At 43.1% G+C, this 24,488-nt stretch overlaps 2 protein-coding genes across 2 annotated transcripts in view; one reads left to right on the top strand and one right to left on the bottom strand.

Annotated features, from left to right (window-relative positions):
• Positions 1-24,488, bottom strand: part of EIF2AK1 (eukaryotic translation initiation factor 2 alpha kinase 1) — a 30,210-nt gene that overhangs the window by 2,132 nt on the left and 3,590 nt on the right. The window contains 13 exon segments of the mRNA XM_022587693.3: positions 326-559; positions 1,638-1,720; positions 1,954-2,065; positions 7,456-7,556; positions 11,652-11,763; positions 12,959-13,286; positions 13,615-13,672; positions 14,210-14,309; positions 15,204-15,284; positions 15,871-15,970; positions 16,711-16,748; positions 17,928-18,061; positions 21,273-21,431. Of these exon segments, the coding sequence (XP_022443401.3) occupies positions 326-559; positions 1,638-1,720; positions 1,954-2,065; positions 7,456-7,556; positions 11,652-11,763; positions 12,959-13,286; positions 13,615-13,672; positions 14,210-14,309; positions 15,204-15,284; positions 15,871-15,970; positions 16,711-16,748; positions 17,928-18,061; positions 21,273-21,431 (1,640 nt within the window).
• Positions 2,399-9,101, top strand: ANKRD61 (ankyrin repeat domain 61). The gene is given in 9 exon segments (XM_089895647.1): positions 2,399-3,024; positions 3,027-3,125; positions 3,128-3,189; positions 3,568-3,570; positions 4,125-4,222; positions 5,673-5,854; positions 5,857-6,231; positions 6,234-6,313; positions 6,315-9,101. Coding segments are annotated over 9 exon segments (1,248 nt in total). The 5' UTR covers positions 2,399-2,975; the 3' UTR covers positions 6,615-9,101.

Raw genomic sequence — 24,488 nt, 5'->3', positions numbered from 1 at the left:
TGTGCCGTTCTACTAGTAGGTACTTTATAATAATTCATAAAAGGCCATATACCATAGTTGGAAAGGAAAACTAAAACCTTTTGACTTAGCAAGATGAGGCTCGAAACTGGAGCCCATGTGACCATTTTCAGAGTAGACAGTTGGCAGTGGTCATCTAGCTTACCTGACAAGTACGCCACTGGCAACTCTGAGAACGGGTTGAAATATTTTGTTTCCATAAACCTGACTCTAAGCTCAACTGCGCTTCGTGAAATGGGATTCACAATTTAAACAAATTCCATTTTAAGCTTCATATTTCCCCCAGTATTAAAAAAATCATACATACATTTCCAGAATTTTGGAAGAGTTCACTCTGCAGCAGCTGAACAGCAGACGGCCTCTGGGATGAGCTCTTTCTGGTTAAGTGCTGGATGTACTTGGCTTGGACGGGACACTTTTTACTGAGGGACTCGGGGATCTGTCCAGTTCTTAAACCCGTTAAAACACGTGCTCGCTCCATTTCTGTCCCAAACGGCTGGAAGAGCTCCAGCAGGATAACACCCAAGCTATACATATCTGACTGGAAAAGGGGGGAAACGGTCCATCAGTTGTGAAATACACAGAGTAACATTTCCATTCCCACCCACCTTCCTTTCAAAAGCGAGAGGATTTTCTACAGAAGGATGATTGACAGTCCCTACAACGGAGGGAACACAGTGGGCTGGCTCATCCCTCACAGAGGCAGGTGTCTGCCAGCTGGATCTACTGTAGGTGATCTACAGACAGATGACTGTACTCTTGCAATCTCCAGCTCTAACACCAAAAAGGGGCATCCAGGGGCACGAAGGACTGAGGGCCAGGCGAGGGGCAGGGGTGATCCCGGCCACCCAGAGCGGTCACTACCATACAACTGACTCCACTGCTCCTTGAAAACCCAGGCCAGGTATAGCCTGAGAGAGACATGAGAGGTCACCGAGGGTGCCTGCGGCCTACCCCGGTCCCACCTCTGCCTCCGCTAAGAGTTAGGCATTCTTGGTAAAGTTTTAGCAAACTGCATAAAACCTGTCACTTTTCCTAAAAACAGTCTTTTAGGAAGGTGTTTACTACATAGGATTTTCGGAGCTGCCATGGTTTTTCTGGCAGCTCTTTCCCAATCACTAAAAAGTTGAATGATTCATCAAAAGGAAGAAAATGTACTAGGCTGTTATTTTGAGAAAAGAATTTACTTTAACATTCCTTCGAGGAACGAGCTGGATTAAAACTTTTCCGCATCTTCATTCAGCCTCAGAGGGAAGCAGGTGTCACACTTGTCGGGGGCACTGATTTACCTAAGCTTGAAGGCAGAATGAACGGCTGAAAACAGACTCTGGTGAATCCTGCCTTCCTGAGGGGAAGGTGGTATCTTAAAGGGAAAGCTCATTGCAAAAATTATTTTGTGACACCCACGGATTTGGAAATAGTAAAATAGCCTAAAAAAGTCAGATTCAGTTGAAAAGTGAGGCTTCGCACTATGGTAGTTTGATGTAAGAGATAACCTACCACATTCCGCTATTTCCAAATCACTTCGACGTCAGACCTTCCACTGCATTTACTGTACTTTTTGTTACTTACGACTGCAGGGTAAGTCCACTGAAAGGGTAGAAGGGAACAAACACTACCTTGGCATCATACTCGGATCCCTCCAACTGTTCAGGGGAAGCATACAGGCAAGTGCCCACTCTGGAGGTATGTGTGGGTGTCCCTGTAATTTGAAAAGCCAGAGATTAAGCATGGCAGGGTGAGCACTGTCTACATAAAGACCCCTGACTGAGCAGGGCATTGCAGCTCCCAAGGAAATGATAGTTGCTTTTTTCTTAAATCTCACCTTTGCTGTTAAGTCTGATTCTCTTTAAATACTGACAGTGTTCAACCATGTCTCTCTCTCTCTCTTTTTAATGCAAAACCAAACAAAAACAACCACCAAAATAAACTTACTCTTTCCATTTCCATTGGCCCAGTCTGTGTTCTGTATGATGTCTGCACAGGCCAGGCCAAAGTCTCCTATTTTTACTTGCTGATTGGGGCCATGAAGAAAAATATTTCTGGGCTGTAAACAAACAGAACAGGTCAACCCCACGGTGTTCTAGAAAGAATAGTGAAAACATATGGATGCTGAGAGTTTTCAACTCAGGAGCCAATAGCCCCTCAAGAATTAAAAATGAGAGCAGCGGTTCTCAAACTCGGCCGCACATTAGCATGACCGTGGACCTTTAAACAAATCTCAGCGGCCAAGCCACTCCCCAGACGGATTAAATCAGATTTCCTGGAGGTGGACACAGGCGTCGACATTACTTAAAGTCCCCAGCTTATTCCACGAATGTACAGCGTGCTTGTGCACAAGTGCATTTCAGCCCTGACGGGACCTCAGAGTCACCGAGAAGGTTTTAACAGCTACTGTCCTCTCAACAAGTCAAAGACTTTGATTGTTATTATTTTTAATGAAAACACTGATGTTTTTTAAAGCTCCCAGATGATCTAACATGTTAGCCAGGGTTGGGGACGGCCAGGTCACACTCTAAAGGTACACATTTCACTCTATTGAAGCAGTCATCACAGACCCAACACATCTCCCGATGGAAGTACCCCCAGACCAGTGGAAAACGCACCTCTGTTGCAGGCGGGGTGGAATTCCATTAAAAACTAGAAAGCGTTTAGCTTAAAAGTTAGGTCTTCTTAATGTAAATGTTTTGTTTGTATAAATTCCCTTATTTTAGCGTTGTCAGGTTTTTCTAACAGTAGCTGAATGGGAAGAGAAAACTGTGCTCCTGTAGCTGGCACTGTAGATACAGGAACAACATGTGAAAAAGTTTGGTTCTGATATAAAAATGCATCATCTTCACGGATACCATTCTCAACAGTTCTAGAACTGAATGGAAAGAATCATAAAGAGACTGAGACTGACCAATTCTGTAACGCGTTTGCCCTGAATTCCTAAGTCCCCCCTCGAAGTTGTACTCATGGGAAACATAACCAAGAGAGGCAGCAGGGGGCTGGTGGCGACGGGGCCCAGGCCCCGGAAGAGGGCGCGGTGGTGTCATTCCACACCGGGCTCTACGAGGCCATCCTGAGGGAGGGCAGCATCGCACTCCGGGCTCTGCTTAGAAGCCACCTGTCAACCAGCCCACGGCCGTTCTGGCCAACTCCACCAGCTACAGATCACTGCTGAGCCAGGTACCCGCGTTCTCCTCTCGGTCACTTTGAGAAAAAAAACGTGATGCTTCAGAAGGAACGCCACCTGATTCTTGAGGACTCACTGCACCTGGCTGCCTTCACCGTGCCCGAGGCTGGATGGTCCACGCTGAGCACACCGCACACCCAAAGCCGTATTCTGCTGAGTCTGCGACGACTCCTTCCAGGGATCACACGGGCACTGACTGAGCAGACACTGGGGCTCGCTTGGTTGGAAGAACATTAATGTCATCCTCTCAGATGTGCCAGTGCTGATTATGTCTGTGTGCTGGAATTATTTCTCCCTTTTTTACATATAGTTTTTCATTTTCTGAATTTTTATACAGTAATTATTACCCTTATAACTTAAATTTTTTTCAGAAAGTCACCCTCTGCCCTTATCTTGCAGTCGTGCTGTAAAGGCCTGTGTGTGTGTGTGTGTGTGTGTGTGTGTGTGTGTAAAGAACTCGCATAAACAGCTCTGCTAATCATAGACAGAATACAAGCAGCATTAACTGTGAAACCCTAAACGTGCAGGTTATACTACTGATGCTATGACTTTGGCAAAGGCTTAAAAAACAAAACCTACTTGTCAATGACTCTCTGGGTCAATTTAAGGACCAAGGGACTTGATAGCAATTACCATTAATTTTACACAATGAGCTCTTCACAAGAATCAACTTTCGAAGTTTTAAGTAAATTATATCTGCTGCCTTGGTAAATCTGCATGTATGTAAAATACAGATTTTTATAATATCAATCTAAAATTGACTGGTTTGGGGTAATTTAAAACAGGCAAAAGGAGAATTTCAATGCACATAACAGAGAAATACTGAACCAAAGAGATGCTAAATACAATTATTTCCTTTGAAATAGCAAGCTAACACAATTATTCTAACTATATCGGGCTACTTGTAATGTATTTTTCCCCCCCAAAGCAGACGCAGTCCATCATCCCCATCCACCTGGCTGCGGAATACCGCAAGGCACAGAGTTTGCTTTGTTTGTTAGAACATGGTGCAGACCCAGAAGTAAGGTAAGTTAACTCAACAGGTGACTGTTTCTAAATGAGGACACACACGATCTGTGTTCCTTTCCCGATCATGTCTGGACTCATCCATTCTCCATGGGTGATGGACTACAGGTTACCACGTTTGGAATAAACCAATTTCCTTACTGACTAGATGAGATCCTCTGAAAACCGGAAATAATACAGGAACACAAATCAGTCAGCCCACTTAAAGCATCGTGAGTATTAAGCGCTCAGCAATGGTGTTGTGGAAAATTAAGTCCTGGTCACAGCCCTCAGGGAGTTTAACAACCTAAGTTAGATACGAAAAATAAGGAAATGGAAAGAGGCAAGGGATTTTCTTGGAAAGAAGTTCATCTTGCTTGCCAATATATCTTCACCGCCTAAACCAATGCTGACACTTCCTAAGTGCCCAATAAGTATCATCTGAATGAACGGGAGAAGTACATGGTATAAAAGAGAGTCGAGCCCCAAATCCTTACCACGCTCTGGAAGGGCGCCCCCCCCGCCCGTCTTGCTCTCACCCTGCCCCCGAGCCCCACCCCAGCTCTGCAGGTCCTCCCAGGACTGGACCATCACGTTCCCCCTCCCCACAGGATTCCTCAGTATACCCTTCCCACCCTTTCTCGCCCTGGGTGGGGCCTGCAGACCTCTTTGCCCACTGGCCTGTTTACTCAGCTCTTTCGGATTAATGCTTCCACACCTGACTGTAAGCTCTGCAGGGTGGGGACTCTGCTGTTTCCCCACACCCCTGGTGCAGGGCTTACACTAAATCAACAGGTGAACTGAAAAGTCATCCTCTAATCCCAGTGAAGCGGTCGGATGCTCATAAGAGACCTTCCCTTTTCTCTGCCACAATCAAGGAATTTTGGAGGCAATCCTGAGAGATTTCAGGAAAGGAGATGAGGGCCGAGTTGTCAAACTCTCACTCCGCCTGCGCTGGGGAGGGACTGACGATAAACTCCAGCTGCAGCCCCTGCCATCCACACACACGAGTGAGAAGGCCAGGTAGAGGCGCAGGTGCGGGGCCACCAGGGACTGAGTCAGCGGGCGTTCTGCCCCTTCACGGCTCACTTCTGTGGGCATTCCGGATCACACTCGAGTCCGCACAATTTTACTGAATGGCTGCTAACTCAGCACAGCCCTGAGGGGCTGTGGACACAGAGCTAACTGAGATGCAGCCTGGAAGAGGCCACCGTCCCAGCAGGAGTAACAAAGCTGACACGAGCTGCGATAGGAAGCTGGGCCCCTCCGTGCTGTGATGCATACCACCCTGTCCCCGCAAGACGCTGGGATACCCCAAGAAATTAAACAGCAATGCAGATTCTCAAACACTTCTCTAGAGTAATTACGGGGGATTATCTTAAATAAATGTTGCCTTCTTAAGTAGTAGCTCTCCGCGTCCAGCCATTCCCACTGTGAACTGAGTGTAATCTGCCATCAATACCTATTCCAGAGACACAAGAGGCCTCACCACGCTCCACCTGATGCTCCTGCACTGGCCCATCACCTCTACCACATGGACAAAGCCGGGGAACAGAATCCAAAGGATCCTGACAGGCATCCAGAACAACACAGTCCTGTGTCTCCGCATTTTGTGCGAACACGGGGCCCAGGTGAATGCGCGAGTGGACAGCAACAACGGCACTCCCGGCTCCACCTGGCCATCACGTATGGGACCTACCCGGTTCTCTCCATCCTGGCCCAGAACAGTGCCCAGGTCAACGCCATAAACGAGTCCAGCATGACACCCCTGCACATGGCTGAAGACATACTGAATAAGGAGATGGTGGAAACGCTCATTGCCCACAGGGCAAACGTCAACTGCGCCGTCTCCTCCACAGGCAACACGGCCCTGAAGCTGGTGGTGTGCACCGCGTCAAGCACGGCCGGCCGGCTGCTGGCCGCGGGCCTGAGCTGCATCCGCCTGCTGCTCGTTCACAGAGCCCAGGTGAATACGCAGGACCATGAAGGTCAAGCCGCGATCCACGAGGCGTGTTTTGGAGGCAGAGAGGCAATAATCTCTTGCTCGAATTTGAAGCCAACGTTAACATATTAACAAGAAATGGGGAATCTCCGATATATATGTACCTTCAAGCGCGGTTCCAATATAAGAGACACGGCACTTCTCACCAGGCTGCTTTACCACTCTTATCCTTTGAGACTGACCAATAACCAAGGAATTCTACCTGCAGGAATCATGCTCCCAGAATTCCACCTCCTAAGGGAAACCCTAATAAAGTTATCTCAAAAACCCTTATCCCTAGAGGACAACTGTAAAAGAAATGTCAGAAATATTTATGGGGAGAAACAAAAACAGCACTTGAAGCGACTTCTCCCAGGGAAGATCTGGAATTCCGTATCTGGTTATTATGGTTTAGCTCACCTCCTGAAATAAGATCTCAAAGTTGCACAGAGCCACAGAACTTCAGTAACTCACATCACATTTTCTGGCTAGACGTGTACCCAGAAAATACTTAACCCATCACCTTATACATCCCAAATGTACAAACTACTGGTTCTTAAACCTTTTTCAAAAAATAAAATGATTTGCACATTAACTTTTTCTTCCTAAATAGTCTTTTAAATGAATTTTCCATGATTTAATTTTTGCCCCAAAAGTAAGTAAATTAATTTAAAACTCTCAGCCAAAGAAGTAAATACATTTTCTCTCTCTCGCTCTCTCTTTTTTTTCTGGCCATGCCGCACGGCTTGCGGGATCTTAGTTCCCTAACCAGCGACTGAACCCGCACCCCCAGCAGTGAAAGCTTGGAATCCTAACCACTGGACCGCCAGGGAATTCCCTATTGTCTCTCTTTCTTGATAGTCTTTTATAAAAATTGGAAGAGTCATTACAGATGTTTAAAACAGCAGAAAAAAATTTCCCATGTTAAATTTCTTTTAAGAGGGATAATTACAGAAACAGGTTTTACCTCTAAGGCAGAAATGAGTATTTTTGTCAGCATGAAATACATTTAGCGTCATCAGTTATATTAGTACTCAGAGCACACTTACTACCTGAAAACGGCTAGAATTTTCGAATGCCCCAAGATTACTCCTTTTAAATTCAATCTAAAGTTTTCACATTCTAGACCTATGGAACAATGATTTATACAATATAAAGGTAATGATAACCTCTGAGGTAAATAAACTAGGGTGCATGATCTCATTTAATTCAATAACCAATACCCAAGTCATCCCTGTAAGCAGCTGTCAATGATTTAATCTTCCCCACTTACCTTTAGATCTCTGTGTACAATTCCCATGTTATGTATGTAAAATACACCTTCCACCAATTCTTGAAAAATTTTTGTTGCAACACTGGCCATAACATAAGGACCTTTAAGTTAAAAAAAATAGTTTTATTTCTCTAATAGTTTTTCACTTGTTACATAACATCAAAATGTAATGAGGGGACTTCCCTGGTGGTGCAGTAGTTCAGAACGTGCCTGCCAATGCAGGGGACAAGGGTTCAAGCCCTGGTCCAGGAAGATCCCACATGCCGCAGAGCAACTAAGCCCATGCACCACAACTACTGAGCCTGCGCTCTAGAGCCCGCGAGCCACAACTACTGAGCCCACATGCCACAACTATTGAAGCCCGTGCGCCTAGAGCCCCTCCTCCACAACTAGAGAAGCCACTGCAATGAGAAGCCCATGCACCCCAACGAAGAGTAGCCCGCGCTCGCCACAACCAGAGAAAAACCCGCGCACAGGAATGAAGACCCAACGCAACGAAAAATAAATAACTTTATAAAAAAAAAATGTAATGAACGTAGTTATAAATACATTTAACACCTGACACCACACAACATTCAGATTGGGCTGAACACAGTCAATACTCCACAATGGTTTCAAACCTAGAAATCAGCAAACAAAGTCAATACTCCACAATGGTTTCAAACCTAGAAATCAGCAAACAAAGAAGCCACTGCAAACTAGCTCCTAAGAGTCGATGGACTTCTGTCACCAGAAAGAGAGGACCTCTCATGTCACTCAGAGCCCCTGTATTAACTGCTCTGTAAACAATTCTCAGGCATCGGGTGGCTAGATTAAACTGCGTTTCAGTCCCCTTCAACCCCTGACATCTGGGGTTTAATGCTAATAAATCTGGTGTCCTGGCCCGCTGTGGATTAAACACATTATTACAAATAACAGAATAAGAAAAAAGATAAAATTATGTTAGCCCAAGGGGTGAGCTTCTATTGCCTGGAAGATTTGGAATGCTGCATTTTCCAAAAATGATGGACAAATGAAGTAGAGGGGGGAAAGGTAAATGAATTAATTAATCTATTAATATCATAACATAAGATGGGAATTTAGAGGGTGGAGAGGTTTGGTAAGACTAAATCAGGGACTTCCCTGGTAGCACAGTGGTTAAGAATCCACCTGCCAATGCAGGAGACACAGGTTCGAGCGCCGGTCCAGGAAGACCCCCACATGCCGCAGAGCAACTAAGCCCGTGCGCCACAACTACTGAGCCTGCACTCTAGAGTCCACGAGCCACAACTACCGAAGTCCGAGCACCTAGAGCCCGTGCTCCGCAACAAGAGAAGCCACTGCAATGAGAAGCCCACGCACCACAACGAAGAGTAACACGCTGCTGGCTGCAACTAGTGAAAGCCCCCACGCAGCAACGAAGACCCAATGCAGCCAAAAATAAATAAACAAAATAAATAAATATATTAAATAAAATAAAATCATAAACCTATTGTTTACCTTTGAGCACGAGAGCACCACATGCTCCCTTCTCCCTGAATGAGCCGACTTTCTTATAGAGCTCAAACCTATTCCACACCCTCCTTTTACACTGTCTAGCATATAATTTAGGGACCTCAAGTATTTAAGACAGAAAACTCTGTGTGTGTGTGTGTGTGTGTGTGTGTGTGTAAAAACAATGGTTCCAGGGAATTCCCTGGTGGTCCAGTAGTTAGGACTCTGTGCTTTCACTACCGGGGCCCGCGTTCAGTCCCTGGTCGGGGAACTTAAGATCCTGCAAATCTCGTGGCACGGCCAGAAAGTGAATAAAAATTAAAAAAATAAAACAAAAACAATGGTTCCACTACAAGTACCTCTAGTATGACCCCCCCCCCCCACCCCCCACCCCTGAAGTGACCAACCTGTCTGGGAAGAAATGCAAGAAGGGCTTTCTGACTTTCCCAACTATTCAGAATAACTGCCTTGCTTTGGTCTGTCTTTAATTCGGTTTTCCTTTTAACTCACCTAACACATCCAACGGTAGGCAACTGTTGGAGGATTCAGTAATTATACACAGACTTGCACCAGTGATCACAGTTTCCACTCAGTGCTACACCCTTTGCAGACACTGCTTTAATCCTCACAATAACCCCATAAAATGGGGATGATCCACATTTTACAGGTAAGGATAGAGACAAAACTGTTAACTGACTTGCCCAAAACCTTCTAGCTGGTGAGTACCAGAGCCATGACTCAAACCCGGGTGTGCCGCTCATGGGAGTGTTGGGAATGATTCACGTAAAAAATGTGACTGATGTAAAGCTGGACACACAGGGCTGGAATGCTACAAAGATAAAACTTTTTATTTTAAAATATTTTTTAAAAGAAAAATATACATCCTGCTAGCAGTATGATCCATCTCTTGCCTTCACTGTTTTGACGGGTTTATCGTACTGGATGGTATAGATTAGAGTTCTCACCCCACACTTCGTTAAGGACTCACTTTCCCAACGTAAGCTTCAAGATCAACTGCACACGGGGCTGGAATGAACGATTCTCTTTCCACAAAGATGGGCACATAGCACTAGAATGCGCATGCAGCAGGCCAAGGATCCAGTTTTACTGGGCCCTAAAAATACCCCACGCACCACTTACCATGACTGAACTGAACAAAGTCTGGCATGTTCTAATTTCATGGCAAACAGAGGGGCACTGAGGAGCTGCTGGAGAGAGACGTTATGTCTCCGTCTCCATGGGAAGCTAGTCTAAGATTCTGAGTAGGCCAACTGACCTGTGTTTTAGGCCAAATAAAGGGTTATAGTGTCACTAGGAGTGAACGGCAAATGATTGATATTTAGTTGAGCCTTTACTTAAAATCAGGTCACTCGCATCCCCTATTTTGATCATCTACCGCAGTGAACTTCAACTTTGGCTGCACATTAGAATCAACAAGAGAACTTTCACAAAAAAATAACAAAGGCCAAGCCCTATCCAAGACCAATTATATAAAAATTACTGGTGTGGTCCCAGACAACACCCTTTTTCTTAAAAGATTTCATTTTTAAAAACAGTCTTAGATTTACAGAAAACCTGAGAAGACAGTTCCCACTTACCCCACACCCAGTTTCCCTGTCACCAACACCTTACATCAGGTCTGGTACATGTCACAATGCACCGATCCCGATACAAGTCCACAGGCTATTCAGACGTCCCTAGTTTTTACCTAACGTCCTTTTTCTGTTCCAGGATTCCATCCAGGATACCACATTACACTGACTTGTCATGCCTCTTGAGGGTCCTCTGGTCTGTGACAGTTTCTCAGACTTTTCCTGTTTATGATGACCTTGACAGTTTTGAGAAGTACTGGTCAGGTGTTTTGTAGAATGTCCCTCAGTTGGGATTTGTCTGTTTTTCTCATGATTAGACTGGGGTTATGGGTTTTGGGGAGGAAAAGCACAGAGATACCGTGCCCTTCTCACAGCCTCTTATCAAGGGCACATATTATCAACATGAGTTATCGCTGTTGATGCTGACCTTGATTACTTGCTGAGGGGGCGTTTGTCACGTTTCTTCCACTGTAAAGTTACTTTTTTTTATTGACAACATCTTTTTAAAAGTTCCCCAGGTGATTTCTATGTGCAGTGTTAAGTTGAGAACCAGTGTTATAATACCCTACAACTACTAACCTAACAGAGTACTTCTAGAGGCTATTGTATAACTGCAGGGGAGCGGGGGGATATGGATCTTGAGGGAGACAAACTTTTGACCACATGCCCTTCTATAAGGGTTTCTTTAAAGGTTTCTTTTTATAGAAATATCGCATTTTCAGTCTTTTCTTTTTTTCTTGGCCACACCGCACGGCATGCAGGATCTTAGTTCCCCGACTAGGGATCGAACCCGTGCCCCCTGCAGTGGAAGCGCAGAGTCTTAACCACTGGACTGCCAGGGAAGTCCCAAAGTATCACATTTTCAGTTTAAAAAAGCAAAACAAATATTTAAATTTTCCCTTAAAAATTTTTTAAAAGACTTTTCTACCTGAAATCATTATACTAAATTCTAGCATAGTACTCTTCAATATCAACAAACTATGTATCTATAACAGAAAATATTAACTTCCAAATACCTACTTATATTTTAAAAATGTGATTTTTCCCCCAATCTAAAGCACCTGCGGGCAGAAGGCGGCAGGCCTGTCTGTAGTTGCCAGCCCAGCCCTTGAACACCCACATGGTACTTACATGCGGATTCATCCACGCTCTCCCGGCCCTGCTGGTTCCTCTCTCTGATCCAGTCCCACAGCGAGAGCTCACACAGCTGCATCTGGATGTGAAGCATCAGGTGGTACTGCACCTAGGGGGCGACACACCACTGGCTCCCATCTGCACCACTTAGCGGACAAATGCTCCCTTGCCTACCCTAGGCCGAGCACCAGGCTACGTGCTGTGGACAGAGACTACAGACACAAGCCTGCCCGAGAAGCCCGAAGTCTAGTGAAGGAGACAGAGGAATAAAGCAATACTTAACACAACGCGTCATGACGCAAGTGGGCAGAGGCAGGCCCGGCTGGGGTTAGGCAGGTATTAAATGGAAGAAGCTCTTGAACGTGACAGGGTCCGTGGGCCCGAAACTGTTTAGTCTGCTCTCGAGATAAACAGTTTTTAAAGCTGAAGATACAGCATCAGGCTGGCTGTATGGTATTCTACTACTCTATGGATACCCCAGAGTGTGCACACACTTTATCTGGCTTCACATAACTAATAATTTGTCCAAGAAAAAAGTAAGCAAAAATTAAGCTCACTGTAGCCCATTCAGGAAATTTTCCCAAATGTATTACAGAGCAATGAAATGATTCTGATGAAAAGTCCCTCAAACTCAACTCCTTTATATTCAGGGAGCCTACTCAAAGTTTTTTGTGTTTCATAAAAATACAGAACCTCATATTCCTGGACAGCCAGAATTAATTCTACGTGTGAGTGTACAGATGGTATATACAGTTTTGTGATCCCAACACGACAGGTTATGCGCAGACCCTGTTAACGTTCAAGTTTAAATACTAACACTCAGTAAGGGAGAGAACACCAGCACATCAGTGTAATCCTAATTACTGTAATTAGGACACTGAAAGCTGACCTGGTGATCCACCTATTCAGACAGCTGTTCTGTGTCCTAATAACATGTTCTAAAGTCACGTTCCAAAATACAGAAAATCTTTCTGCATAAATATATTTTGATAGCATGATGCTAACCAACCACAGAAACAGAACGTGTGTGATGCTTCCTGCTCCAGGGTGTACCTATGAGATGCCCCAGTCAGGGAGGTCAGAAAAGGACCAGGAGGAGTTTACTAAGAGAAGGAGGGAGGACCAAATACCCGGGCCACGTGTCAGGAGGCAGCACGAGGGCAGAAGAGCAAGAGCAGAGACAGGGACGGGGAGCTGAGGAGGGAAGCCGCCTGCGGGGCAGGGCCGGCCGCGTCTAATCACCGTCCTCCACGCCGTTATTACAGGGACACAGCAAATGCGCAGGTTCTGGGAAACTCATCTACCTCCGTCTGCCCCAACAAGTTTAAGTTTTCTTCAGAAGATTCCTCAGTGGATGCGAAATTCTCTTCCAGGTCTGAATTATGCCGAAGTGGCAGCCGATGCCCAACAATCGATCTGGAAGACTCGTCAGCCACACCTTTTCCTTGGGGCTCAAGGGACGGTTCAAATTCACCGGCATCTCTTGTGACTACACTGGCGCTGTAGTTCACCAATCTATTATTCTGATTTTCAACGCCAGATTCTCCCAGGGATTTTTCTTCTTCTGGGGTGAATTCGGCGAAGATAATGGATGGGCTGTTACTTCCATCACTTTTAACATCACACTGATCTCTGGAGGCCAAAAAAAAACAGTAAAGATAAAAACCAATGTAAAAAAAGATCCATTGTGCCTCAACTGTTCCTTCAAGCCTGTATGAATCTGACTGGTAAACTCCTGACAAAAGAGACAACCAATCTGTCCAGCAGCAGCATTTACTTAAAAATACTGACAGGAAATACCTGAGAGGAGGAAGAAAATAACTTAACATTTTGTAATGAAAATAAGCAAAAAGAAAGTCTAAAACATTCCTGAGCTCCTAGGTGTAAAAGGCAAAGGCGACCCAAGGCAGGTGACTGGAGGTAACATCTAGGGTGTGAAAGGACACGGCAGCCCACGTACCTGGGGTCCTCCTGGTCAGAGATCACTTCCAGAGACGGCAACTGAATAGAAATTCTATCTGCTGAACAGAAACAAAAGGAAATCTTCAAGCAGCCCAGTTTTCTAATTTATAGTCAAAGGCAGAGCTAAAATACATAAGTAAGACCAAATGAGACAAGAAGTTAAAAATGTCACGACGTCCTGGCAAAACGCAAATACACCAAGCTTATTCAAATGACCAGCAGATTTTAGAAAAAACAAAAACAGAGCTGTTCAACTATGCGAGGGCTCATCGAACCTTCCGTACAGGACCTGACAGTAAATATTTCAGGTTTTGTGGGCCCTAGGGGACTCTGCTGCCACTATTCAACTCTGCTTTCGTAGTGCAAAAGCAGCCAAAGATAACACATGCGAACGAGCCTGTGTTCTAATAAACTTTACTGACACTGAAATTTGAATTTCATATAATCTTTACAAAATAATTCTTCCTTTGATTTAACTCTTTAAAAAAAAAAATTCTCAGCTTGTGGGGTGCACAAAAAACAGACGTAGGCCTGATGTCACCCACGGGCTGAAATTTACCAACCCTTCAACTGTTTCATCTAAAACCGCTCACCTTGCCTTTGGGCCATGTGAACATGTTCTATCCAGGCAGTGTGATAGCCTACAATATTAGGATGCTGAAGACCAGCCAGCACCTTAACTTCCCGTAGTACCTGAAGAAGAAACATACTTAGAGCTGGTTTTTACTGACAAATTTGTTAAATGTTCATGGTATTAAATAATACTTGTTCCCTCTGTACGAGGAATCTAGACTGTGTTAAAATAATGGGAATACTTTTGTCAGAGACAAATGCAGTTGTTGTTGTTGTTGTTGTTGTTGTTTGCGGTACGCGGGCCTCTCACTGTTGTGGCCTCTCCCGTTGCGGAGCACAGCCTCCGGACGCGCAGGCTCAGCGGCCATGGCTCACGGGCCCAGCCGCTCCGCGGCATGTGGGATCTTCCCGGACCGGGGCACAAACCCGTGTCCCCTGCATCGGCAGGCAGACTCTCAATCACTGCGCCACCAGGCAAGCCCTGCAGTTGTTATAGCAACTAAATAACTGACATGCATATAGCACTTTACACTTTTCATAGCTCATATATAATCATTCCCTCATTTCATTCTTACAAGTAAGTCCAGACCTCCAAGGTAAATAAAACCATTCTTGTCACCACTATTTTCAAGGGCAGGAGACAGAAGTGGCTTAGAGGACTAGGTCGTTTGCCTGGGACCACACAGCATGTCAGGGAGAAGACTTGGACCTGAATTGAGCGCCTGTGTTTTTCATAAAAAGCTTGTTATATATTGTATATGAATAGTTTACTTAAAGAATTAATTTCCCTAGCAATGACCCTGAAATGTGGTCAACCTAAAGTGCCTATAAAAAATTTAAGTCAAATAAAAATTTAATCTTGATGTTTATTTGATGGTAACCCATTCCCAGTAAACTGCAATCCATATCACCAAGTATTTCCCAAACACACAAACACACACACACACACACAGACTCTTTCAAAAGGACCTAAATACTCAATTATTCAAAATAAGTAAATGTTTTAAATCATACCTTCATGCAATCTGTTTTAGTTGCACCCTTAATCAGGATTTTTTTAATTGCATAGTACTGACCATCTAATTTATTCCTGACCTAAAAGTAGAGGAAAAGACAAAGTATATTGTACCATTAAATCCAACTGAATAAAGAAAGTTCTTTTAACCTGACCTTAGATAATCCAAAGTAGCCAAAGAGATAAAATTAAGCTAAAGACACACGTCCTGGGGAATTCCCTGGCGGTTCAGTGGTTTGGACTCCACGCTTTATGCATCCCCTTTACTATGTTCAGAGAAGTCAGCCGTAGTCAACTAGACTAATAGTTTTTCCAACTGTACTGAGAGTCCAACTCCTAGAACCTCTAGGTCTGAAGAATGGGAATGTTAGCAAAAAGGCTATGTGCAAAACACAGCAGCAAAACTTTTTCAAGTAATACATTTTTTAATAGAAATTAGCTACAGAACAAAACCTCAAAGTTTCCAGAATCCACCTAAATCACCAACGTGGTTAGGAAAACATTAAAACCTGCCCACATCCCTGTAAATGACAAATCTAAATAAAAAGTAAACATACATGATTTCTAGGAATTTTCCTTTGAGCACGTTAAATAATAATAATGAAAACAACCTCTGCAAACCCATTGTTTAGAGTAGGGGGTCAAAACAAATATGTGGAAAACCACCTTGTATACTCTTCCATATCCACCTTTTCCTAAGATGGCAAGCTCTTCAAATTCATTCAAGTAACGTGAAGTTTGTGCTTCAAAGCCTACTTCCCTTGATCTGAAAGTTAAACACAATCAATCAATCAATCCCCAAACATGAGAGAACCAAAATGTTCTAAGACAGACCATGTTCACTGTATTACTAGCCTGGCAAACCTCGTTTATCACTAAACCGTGATAATTTGGAAAGGATGAGCTAAAATGAAAGTTTTCATTCTCTATGAAGAAAACATTTGATAATAAGCTAATCAATAGCGTAATAGAGATATCAAGGGGATCATTAATTTTACCAGTAATCAGTATTCCAATTAGAAATTATTGTTTTAATAATTATTAAGTTAATATTATTATTTATTATTATTGTTTTAACAGGAATCCTAAGGACGACTAACAGGCAGGAGTTAAGTAGCTAAGCTCAGTGATAAGTTTACTTAAATTTCTTAATGATTCAGACCAGTTACAGATTTTAAACGAGCATTTCCTACATACAGCCGAAATTCAGTGGTGCTCCCCTGACAGGGACTGGATGTCAGTGCTCTGAATTAAGAGTGGGGCTTATGGAATCCACATGGAATTGCGGGGGAAGGGTGGTCAAAGAGAGAATGAGAAATCTTACAAAATTTTTAGCAAATCTTAAAGTTTTTAATCTTACAATGTTTTTAATTTTCATAAACTACCCTAACTACGTTATTTTTAATCCCACTACTAATTTCTGATTAATTCAGGATTAATTCTTAATCCCGATTTCTTTTGGATCAGTTTACCCCTTGCATAGTCAAAAAAGTATTCAACACATACCTGATCTTCTGGATATGAGAATTATCCTCACAAGGACCCTAAAATCAAAAAGTTATTTTTAAAAAACATTTTGAAAATTTCATGGAATAAGGAATCTATCAAAACTCAATGTTAGACCAGTATAAATGCTCAAACTAATATTAAAAAAAAAACACCCACCCAATGGCTTTTTCAATATTACTTAAGAGTTTGCAATTGAAGACATTTTTCTCTTAACTAAAAGATCACCCGTGAAAAAGCTATATTCTTGCCAGCCAAGGACAAAGCTGAGATTTACCAAGGAGCGCCACCAGCAAACAACGCCAGCTTCCCCTTCACATAAAAGCAGAAACTGACCACTGCTCCCGCGTCACCGTTCCAAGCCCCCAGCACCTTGTGCCTGTATGACTGCACGTGTCTCCCTGCTTCTGCCCTCAGTCCCCTCCTCTGTGTATTCTCAACACAGCAGCTGGGGAGAACCCGTTAAAGTCAGATTATGTCACTCCTGTGCTCAGAACCCTGCAACACTTCTCATTTTACTGAGTGAAAACCAAAGACATTAAAACGGTCTCCAGATCCATCTCCATCTGCCCCTCGGCCCTGCCTCTCCCCCCTTGCTTACTCCACCTCTGCCACTGGCTGCCTGTCAGCCTCACAAACAGGCCAGCACACAGCTGCTCCTCTGCCTGGAATGCTTTCCCTCTGCGTGATTCATTCCTCAACCTCAGCTCCTTGCTCCTGTCTCAGCGAGGTCCTACCTGCCACGCTACACGGCCCCTCCCAACATTTTCTAATGCCCTTCACTGCTTTATGTTTCTCCTTAACACTTACCACCACCTAACACCCCATGTATTTTTCTTTTTCTCCTGTTTACTGCCCGCTTGTCAGAACATCGGCTCCCTGAGAGCAGGGACTTTTTTTTTTTTAATACAGCAGGTTCTTATTAGTTATCTATTTTATACCTATTAGTGTAGATATGTCAATCCCAATCTCCCAATTCATCCCACCACCACCCCCGCCCCAGGGCAGGGACTTTTATTTTGCTCACTGCCTGAACCCCAGCTCCTACAAGAGAGCCTAACACATAGCAGCCATTCGATAAACATCTGTTGAATAAACAGATGTTATAATGTTGAATAAACCTATGTTATAATCAGGATTTCAGAATGCTTTAAAATACAGTTCTCTTGAAATGAAAATGTTTTTATCACACTCCAAGTACATTTCTTAGTGCTTACCTGACGAACTCTCTCCTTAGCTGACCTCATTAAGTGCATAATAGCTCTGCTGTGATGTAGCCTCAAGGAGCTAAACTCGCCACTACACGCGAAGGATGACAGCAGCCCCATTTTGATAAAGGTCTGACAAAGTACTATAAAAAATTATGGAAAACAATTATTAGAAAGGCCATCAATGAGATGGCAATTTTCAAGAAAACACAGAAAATAAAGAGTCATAATAATAGCCTCTATAAGAAAAAAGTTATGTTTACGCACACATTACAGCTTGGGGACTGATTCTCTGAAGAGATGGAATGATTGGTTACACTCGTTGATCAGGGGCTCATCTGTTATTTCTTACCTGACACTCTACATTCTACAGTCATTTGTTTACCGTGCTTGGTCAGTCAGTAAAGTACTAAGTTCTGTTTTTAAAAAAGGCAAGAAAAAAAAAAAAAGGAGGGCGAGGGGTAGAATATATAAATAAATAAAAATTTAAAAGGCAGGAGTGGAAACAAATGATTAGAACTGACAACAAAAGTGAATACGAGCTGTTGTTTTCAATTATGGAATATCCTTAACCAACACACAAAGAGCACATCTGAGATGTGTGTACAGACCAAATACCCGGGGGGGAAGTCAAGTCTTGAGTCACAAGACGAGGCTGCTCAGAAAAAGAAGTTTCTACAGTAGTGCTTGGTTTTTACTCGTTCAAGGAATACAGGTACTATAGAGAAAATTCTATGTGAAAAACTCTCCATTTAGATTGTCAACTAACTAAACCACATGAAAAACATTTACTTAAATATCCTTTATTTTGAACACCATGACACGAGGGAAGAAAGGAAACCAAAATTCACAGTCAGAAGAGGGAAACAGTAAGTAAAAGGTAATAATGATATTAACACTCTCATTTCTCTTTAAAAAAATAATCAACTTTGTATTAAAGTTCAGGCTTTAAAAAGGCTGTATATAAGGAATTTTAAAACATCTTAAAACCAGCAAGATTCACAGCTTTGCTTTAATCAGGAGCGAGATACTATATTAAAAGCATTATAGGACTTCCTTGGTGGCGCAGTGGTTAAGAATCCGCCTGCCAATGCAGGGGACATGGGTTCAATCCCTGGTCCAGGAAGATCCCACATGCCACGGAGCAACTAAGCCCCGTGAGCTGCAGCTACTGAAGCCAGCACGCCTAGAGCTTGTGCTCTGCAACAAGAGAAGCCAGTGCAGTGAGAAGCCCGCGCACCGCAACGAAGAGTAGCCCCTACTCGCCGCAACTAGAGAAAGCCCACGTGCAGCAACAAAGACACAACGCAGCCAAAAATAAATAAATTTATTAAAAAAGAAAAAAAAAATCATTATAATCTGCTTCTCTATACTAGAAAATAATCCCCGGGTTTGGAACCTACAGAATACCCCCTTTTGTACGACCCACCCCCCCAACACATATTCAAGAAAATAAGTGTATACTGGACAAATAACATTTTTTACCATTTCTTATATCCCATGAAGCTTATCAAAATGATAATTACCTTTAACTAAAAACATTATGTTCTTCTAAGATCACATAAAAATATCTGTAAATTTAAGGCTTTCTAACACCAAACAAGACTTGGGAAGACTTTTGGGAGAAAAGACACTTAGAATCTGTGGTGTGGGCTCCTCAAGAGTTCAGTCTATGAAGCTGAACCAGAAATGCCATAATCTGTAATTCTACTCATTTCTGTGCTTGGTCCTCAGACAAGTAACCTATGGCAGGAATAAACATTTTCAACCACTGTGATTATTTTGATCGTTGTCTCGGGCTACTGACACACAGCTCCACAGTTATAAAACTCTTATAATCTTCTAAGTGATAGGGGTATTAGGAGCATCTTTTGTCTTAATATTTGGTCTCTGACCTCAGTTCCTGACATAAGAGCTTCTCAGAGCCTTGGAGTCTCCAGTGATGAGTCTTTTTGTATGCTAATGAGATGACTGGTGGCTGGAGCCCCTAGGTCACTTCAGGATGGGGGCTGGTCCCCAGAAAGACCAAGCCTTGATTAGAAGCTGAGAACTTTCCACTTCACGCCCCCATCTTCCAGGGAGGGAAGAAGGGCTGGAGACTGAGTTAATAATCAAGCATACCAACGTGATGAAGCCTCAATAAAAAATCCCTAAAGTACCAGGTGGGTGGACACATCCACTTGCCAGGAGGGTGGGGAACCCAAACTCTGTGGGGACAGAAGGTAGAGCACTCTGGACCCTCAGGACCTCACCCTGTGTGCCTCTGTATTCTTTATCATATCCTTTATTATAATAAACTGGTAAGCATAATTAAGTGTCTTGGGCTTCCCTGGTGGCGCAGTGGTTGAGAATCCGCCTGCCAATAAAGGGGACACGGGTTCGAGCCCTGGTCCGGGAAGATCCCACATGTCACGGAGCAACTAAGCCCGTGCACCACAGCTACTGAGCCTGCGCTCTAGAGCCCACAAGCCACAACTACTGAAGCCCGCGTGCCTACAGCCTGTGCTCCACAACAAGAGAAGCCACCGTAATGAGAAGCCCGCACACCGCAATGAAGAGTAGCCCTGGCTCGCCACAACTAGAGAAAGCCCACGCACAGCAACGAAGACCCAACACAGCCAAAATAAATAAATAAATTTATTTTTTTTAAAAAGTAAGTGTCTGCCTGAGTACTGTGAGCTGTTATAGCAAATTATCAAACCTGAGGAGGGGCACTGGGAACCCCCAATTTGGAGCCAAGTCAGACACAAGTGTGGGTAACCTGAGAACCTAGGGACCTCCTACTTTCGACTGGCATCTGAAATGAGGACAGTCTTGTAGGACTGAGCCCTTAACCTGCCAGATCTGACACCAACTCCAGGGAGACAGTGTCGGAAGTGAATTGTAAGACACCCAGCTGGTGTCAGAAGAACTGGTCCGGGTGGGAGGAAAGCCCCACACATTTGGTGCCGGAAGTATTCAATGTGTAGAGGAAAACAGTCTCCTTCAACGACACAAAACACAACCGTTCAGGGCTCTGGGCAAAAACAAGTTCCGAATCAATACCTGGGATTTTCATGTACCTGTTCACCAACTAAACCGTAACAGATCTTCGAAAATTGCATGAATTATCACTTAAAAATCAAAAAGAACTACCTTTTAAATACACACAATTTTGTGGTGATTAATCTTTTGCAGGGTCCCCAGGGATGATATTCATAAGGAATTACCCAAAGGAAAACATAAAATAAATTTACAGGATGTACTACTAAGGCTTATTTCCAATTTTTATATACCAGCTGCTTCTCTGACAGCGTTAAACAACAGAGTAATTTTACAAGTTTTATTTAGCAAGGTTAATTTATTCTTACTAACATTTAAACACCTGTCTTGAATGAAGCAGGTTTGGTTCGTGCACATGGCTCAAGTGTTCCAGCAGAGAAACCAGCAACAGCTGGTTTGCAACTGAAAAAGGGAAGGTCGGCTGCTGTAGGGGTCCTTTCAGCACCTGGAGTTCTGCGGGAACATCAGATTCTGCAAATTAAAAAAGGAAAAAAATTTTAAGAAATGGTAAACATATCTCATAATGACAAAACAGCATATTCTAATTAGGAAAACACACTATTTAAATTTAAGGAAATAAAAAGCAAAACAGTAGTTATGGTGAGTGGGGTTAATCAAGACAGACATTCTGGAATTGAGTTTTGAGTTGAATTCTGGAAGGACTAGCAGAGAGATGCCAGTTCAGGAAGGGAGGAAGTGCTGGTTAGGGATGATGTGTACAAAGGTAGAAACAAATAAATATTCCAGCAAACAAGCAAGGAAGCAGGAACAGGATGGCTTCCTTCCTTCGAGAAGCAGAAAGAAGTTTGGCAGCAAAGAAAGGGAAAGGGAGGAAGAACGGAATCTTTACTCTGAGCTACACACTATGGACCAGGTGTTTTATATGCACAATCTCATCGAATCCTCCCAAAACGCCCTATGTTACCATTCCCATTTTACAGATGCAGACACTGATCTCATTGAGAGGTTAAGGAACAAGTTAGCAGGCAGATCAGACTGACTCCCAAGTCCATCCTCTTTCCACTGAACAAGACCAAGCGGACAGCTGAGTTGGCACTTAAAGCTGACAGTCGTTAAGTTCTCACGCACTGTTTAATACGTTATTTAACAGGCCAAAAACACAATGCAGGAAACATGTCTGAGGAAACTGTTCTGGACACGTGATAGGTAGCCTGGAAGGAGACATGCAAGGGTCAACAAGAAGGGGCTTCCCTGGTGGCACAGTGGTTAAGAATCAGCCTGCCAATGCAGAGCACACAGGTTCGATCCCCGGTCCGGGAAGATCCCACATGCCGCGGAGCAACTAAGTCCGTGCGCCACAACTACTGAGCCTGCGCTCTGGAGCCCGTAAGCCACAACTACTGAGCCCACGCGCCACAACTACTGAGCCTGTGCTCTAGAGCCCGCGCACCTAGAGCCCGTGCTCCGCAACAAGAGAAGCCACAGCAATGAGAAGCCCGCGCACGGCAACGAAGAGTAGCCCCCACTCGCCGCAACTAGAGAAAGCCTGCGCGCAGCAATGAAGACCCAACACAGCCAAAAATGAACTTAAAAAATAAAATAAAATAAATTTTTAAAAAAAAGAGTCAACAAGAAGTTCAGGGTGAGCCTATAAAGCAGGTAAGTGACAGAAATGTGGAGGAAAGGACAGGTCCCAGAGATACCAAGAAAGAAATGGATGGGTCAGGATTTAAAACACTAGGAATGAGAGGAAGGAGAGGTTAACAAGAGTGAAAACTGGTAAGAGGGGCTGTTGGAGGAAAGATGAGCTCAAACTCAGGAGCCGCTGACCCAGCTGGAAATGCCCTGTGGAGACAGAGCCCAGGTATCCTACACCTTCTCAAATCAGCCCCAGTCCAAACATTTTATTCCACGCTTCTCTATCAACTACTAAAGGTCCTGGAAGAGAGGTTTTGAAATCGAGACTTCATTCACCAATTCACCTCTCCGACCTGTAGGTGGCCCAAAAAAGACCTGCATGAATGGAGATGTGCTATTCATTTTAAATGAATACTTATTGCCTGAATATGAGAAAGAAAAAGAATGGAAAATGTGGCCATGTAAAAACTTCTCTATGTAAAGACATCTTAAAGTTAAAATATGAATCACAAAATCAGATACAGTACAGATACCTTTACTGTACATGACAAGAAAAAGGGAATAAAATTTATAAAGCACTCTTACAAGCTAGTAAGAAAATGAAGCACAATTAAAATTCAAATAGGCTTAACAAAACTAGTGGGTAATGACATACATAGTAAAATAACCACAGTACAAGAGTTTGCCATCAGACTGGTAACTATTTAAAGCCTGGACTCCTTGGTATTGTTAAGGGCACAGAAAACTAGATACTTTCAAACACAAGGGGGTGTTTGCAACCTTTGACAATACACTGTAGAATTTCACGTGTGCAAAACTTTACTTTTGGAAATGTAAACCAAGGAAATAATTAAACAAAGCACAACAAATATATATGTACAAGGTGTTCAGGATAACAAAGTATTAAAAATTTGTTAAACAAGTTATACACATATAATAGAATACTATGTAGCTGTTATAAATGATGGTGTATAGAAAGACAATCATAAATAATCCTGTATCAAGTCAAAGAAGCAGGCCATAGACAGTAACACTAATGAAGCTGAGGGAGATAGCTTCATACAAACCAATGCAACTTTTCTGGTTATCATTTTAGCAAAACATATCAAAACTGTTTTCAATATTTTTCTTTGACCCAACAAATCCTACTTCTGTGGGTCTATTCTAAAGAAATAATCAGATATTAACAAAGATTTATGTATACACATGTCAAACCCATCATTATTTCTAATGGTAAAAAAAAAGATAAATCTGTTTTCCACCAATACAGCGAAGGTTAAATAAATGATAGTACAGAATGTGATGGTCTTAAAATAACGTTCTTAAAGACTAATTTGTCACAAGAAAATGCTAATAAAAGTTCACATTTAAAAAGCAACATAAGGTAATTCCCTGGTGGTCCAGTGGTTAGGGCTCTGAGCTTTCACTACCGGGGCCTGGGTTCAACCCCTGGTCGGGGAACTAAGATCCCACAAGCCGCAAGGCATGGCCAAAAAATAAAAATAAAAAGCAACATAAAACTTTTACAATCACGATTTTAAAATATATTTATTCTATATCTATATAAATGTACACACACAAAAAAAGAATGGAAACATCAAAACAGACAGAAATCTCTGCCCCCTGTGTTTTCAATGAAAGAGGCTACAAAGAGTGAAATTACAGTGAGCAGCTGTTTTATAGTCTGCCTGTTTGATCCTTCATATCTAGGCATCTACCTGGCATACAGCAACTCTCAGGAAATATTTGCAAATGAATACACCAAATTATTAGCAGTGAGTTCTCCTCAGAGACGTGAATATATACACTTTCCCCTCTTCTTCCTTTATGCCTTTAAATTTTGCACATGACTTCTCTAAATTTTTAACTTATCTGGACGACGAAATCAGACAGAAATCTTGAATCCATTCAGAATACCTTTCTTTGACA

Source organism: Delphinapterus leucas, chromosome 15, assembly GCF_059928025.1.
Source record: "Delphinapterus leucas isolate spDelLeu-1000000601 "Yukka" chromosome 15, BTC_Dleu_Yukka2, whole genome shotgun sequence".
Taxonomy (NCBI): Eukaryota; Metazoa; Chordata; class Mammalia; order Artiodactyla; family Monodontidae; genus Delphinapterus; species Delphinapterus leucas.
Note: the sequence above shows the minus strand (reverse complement) of the source record. Positions and strands in the feature narration are given on the sequence as shown.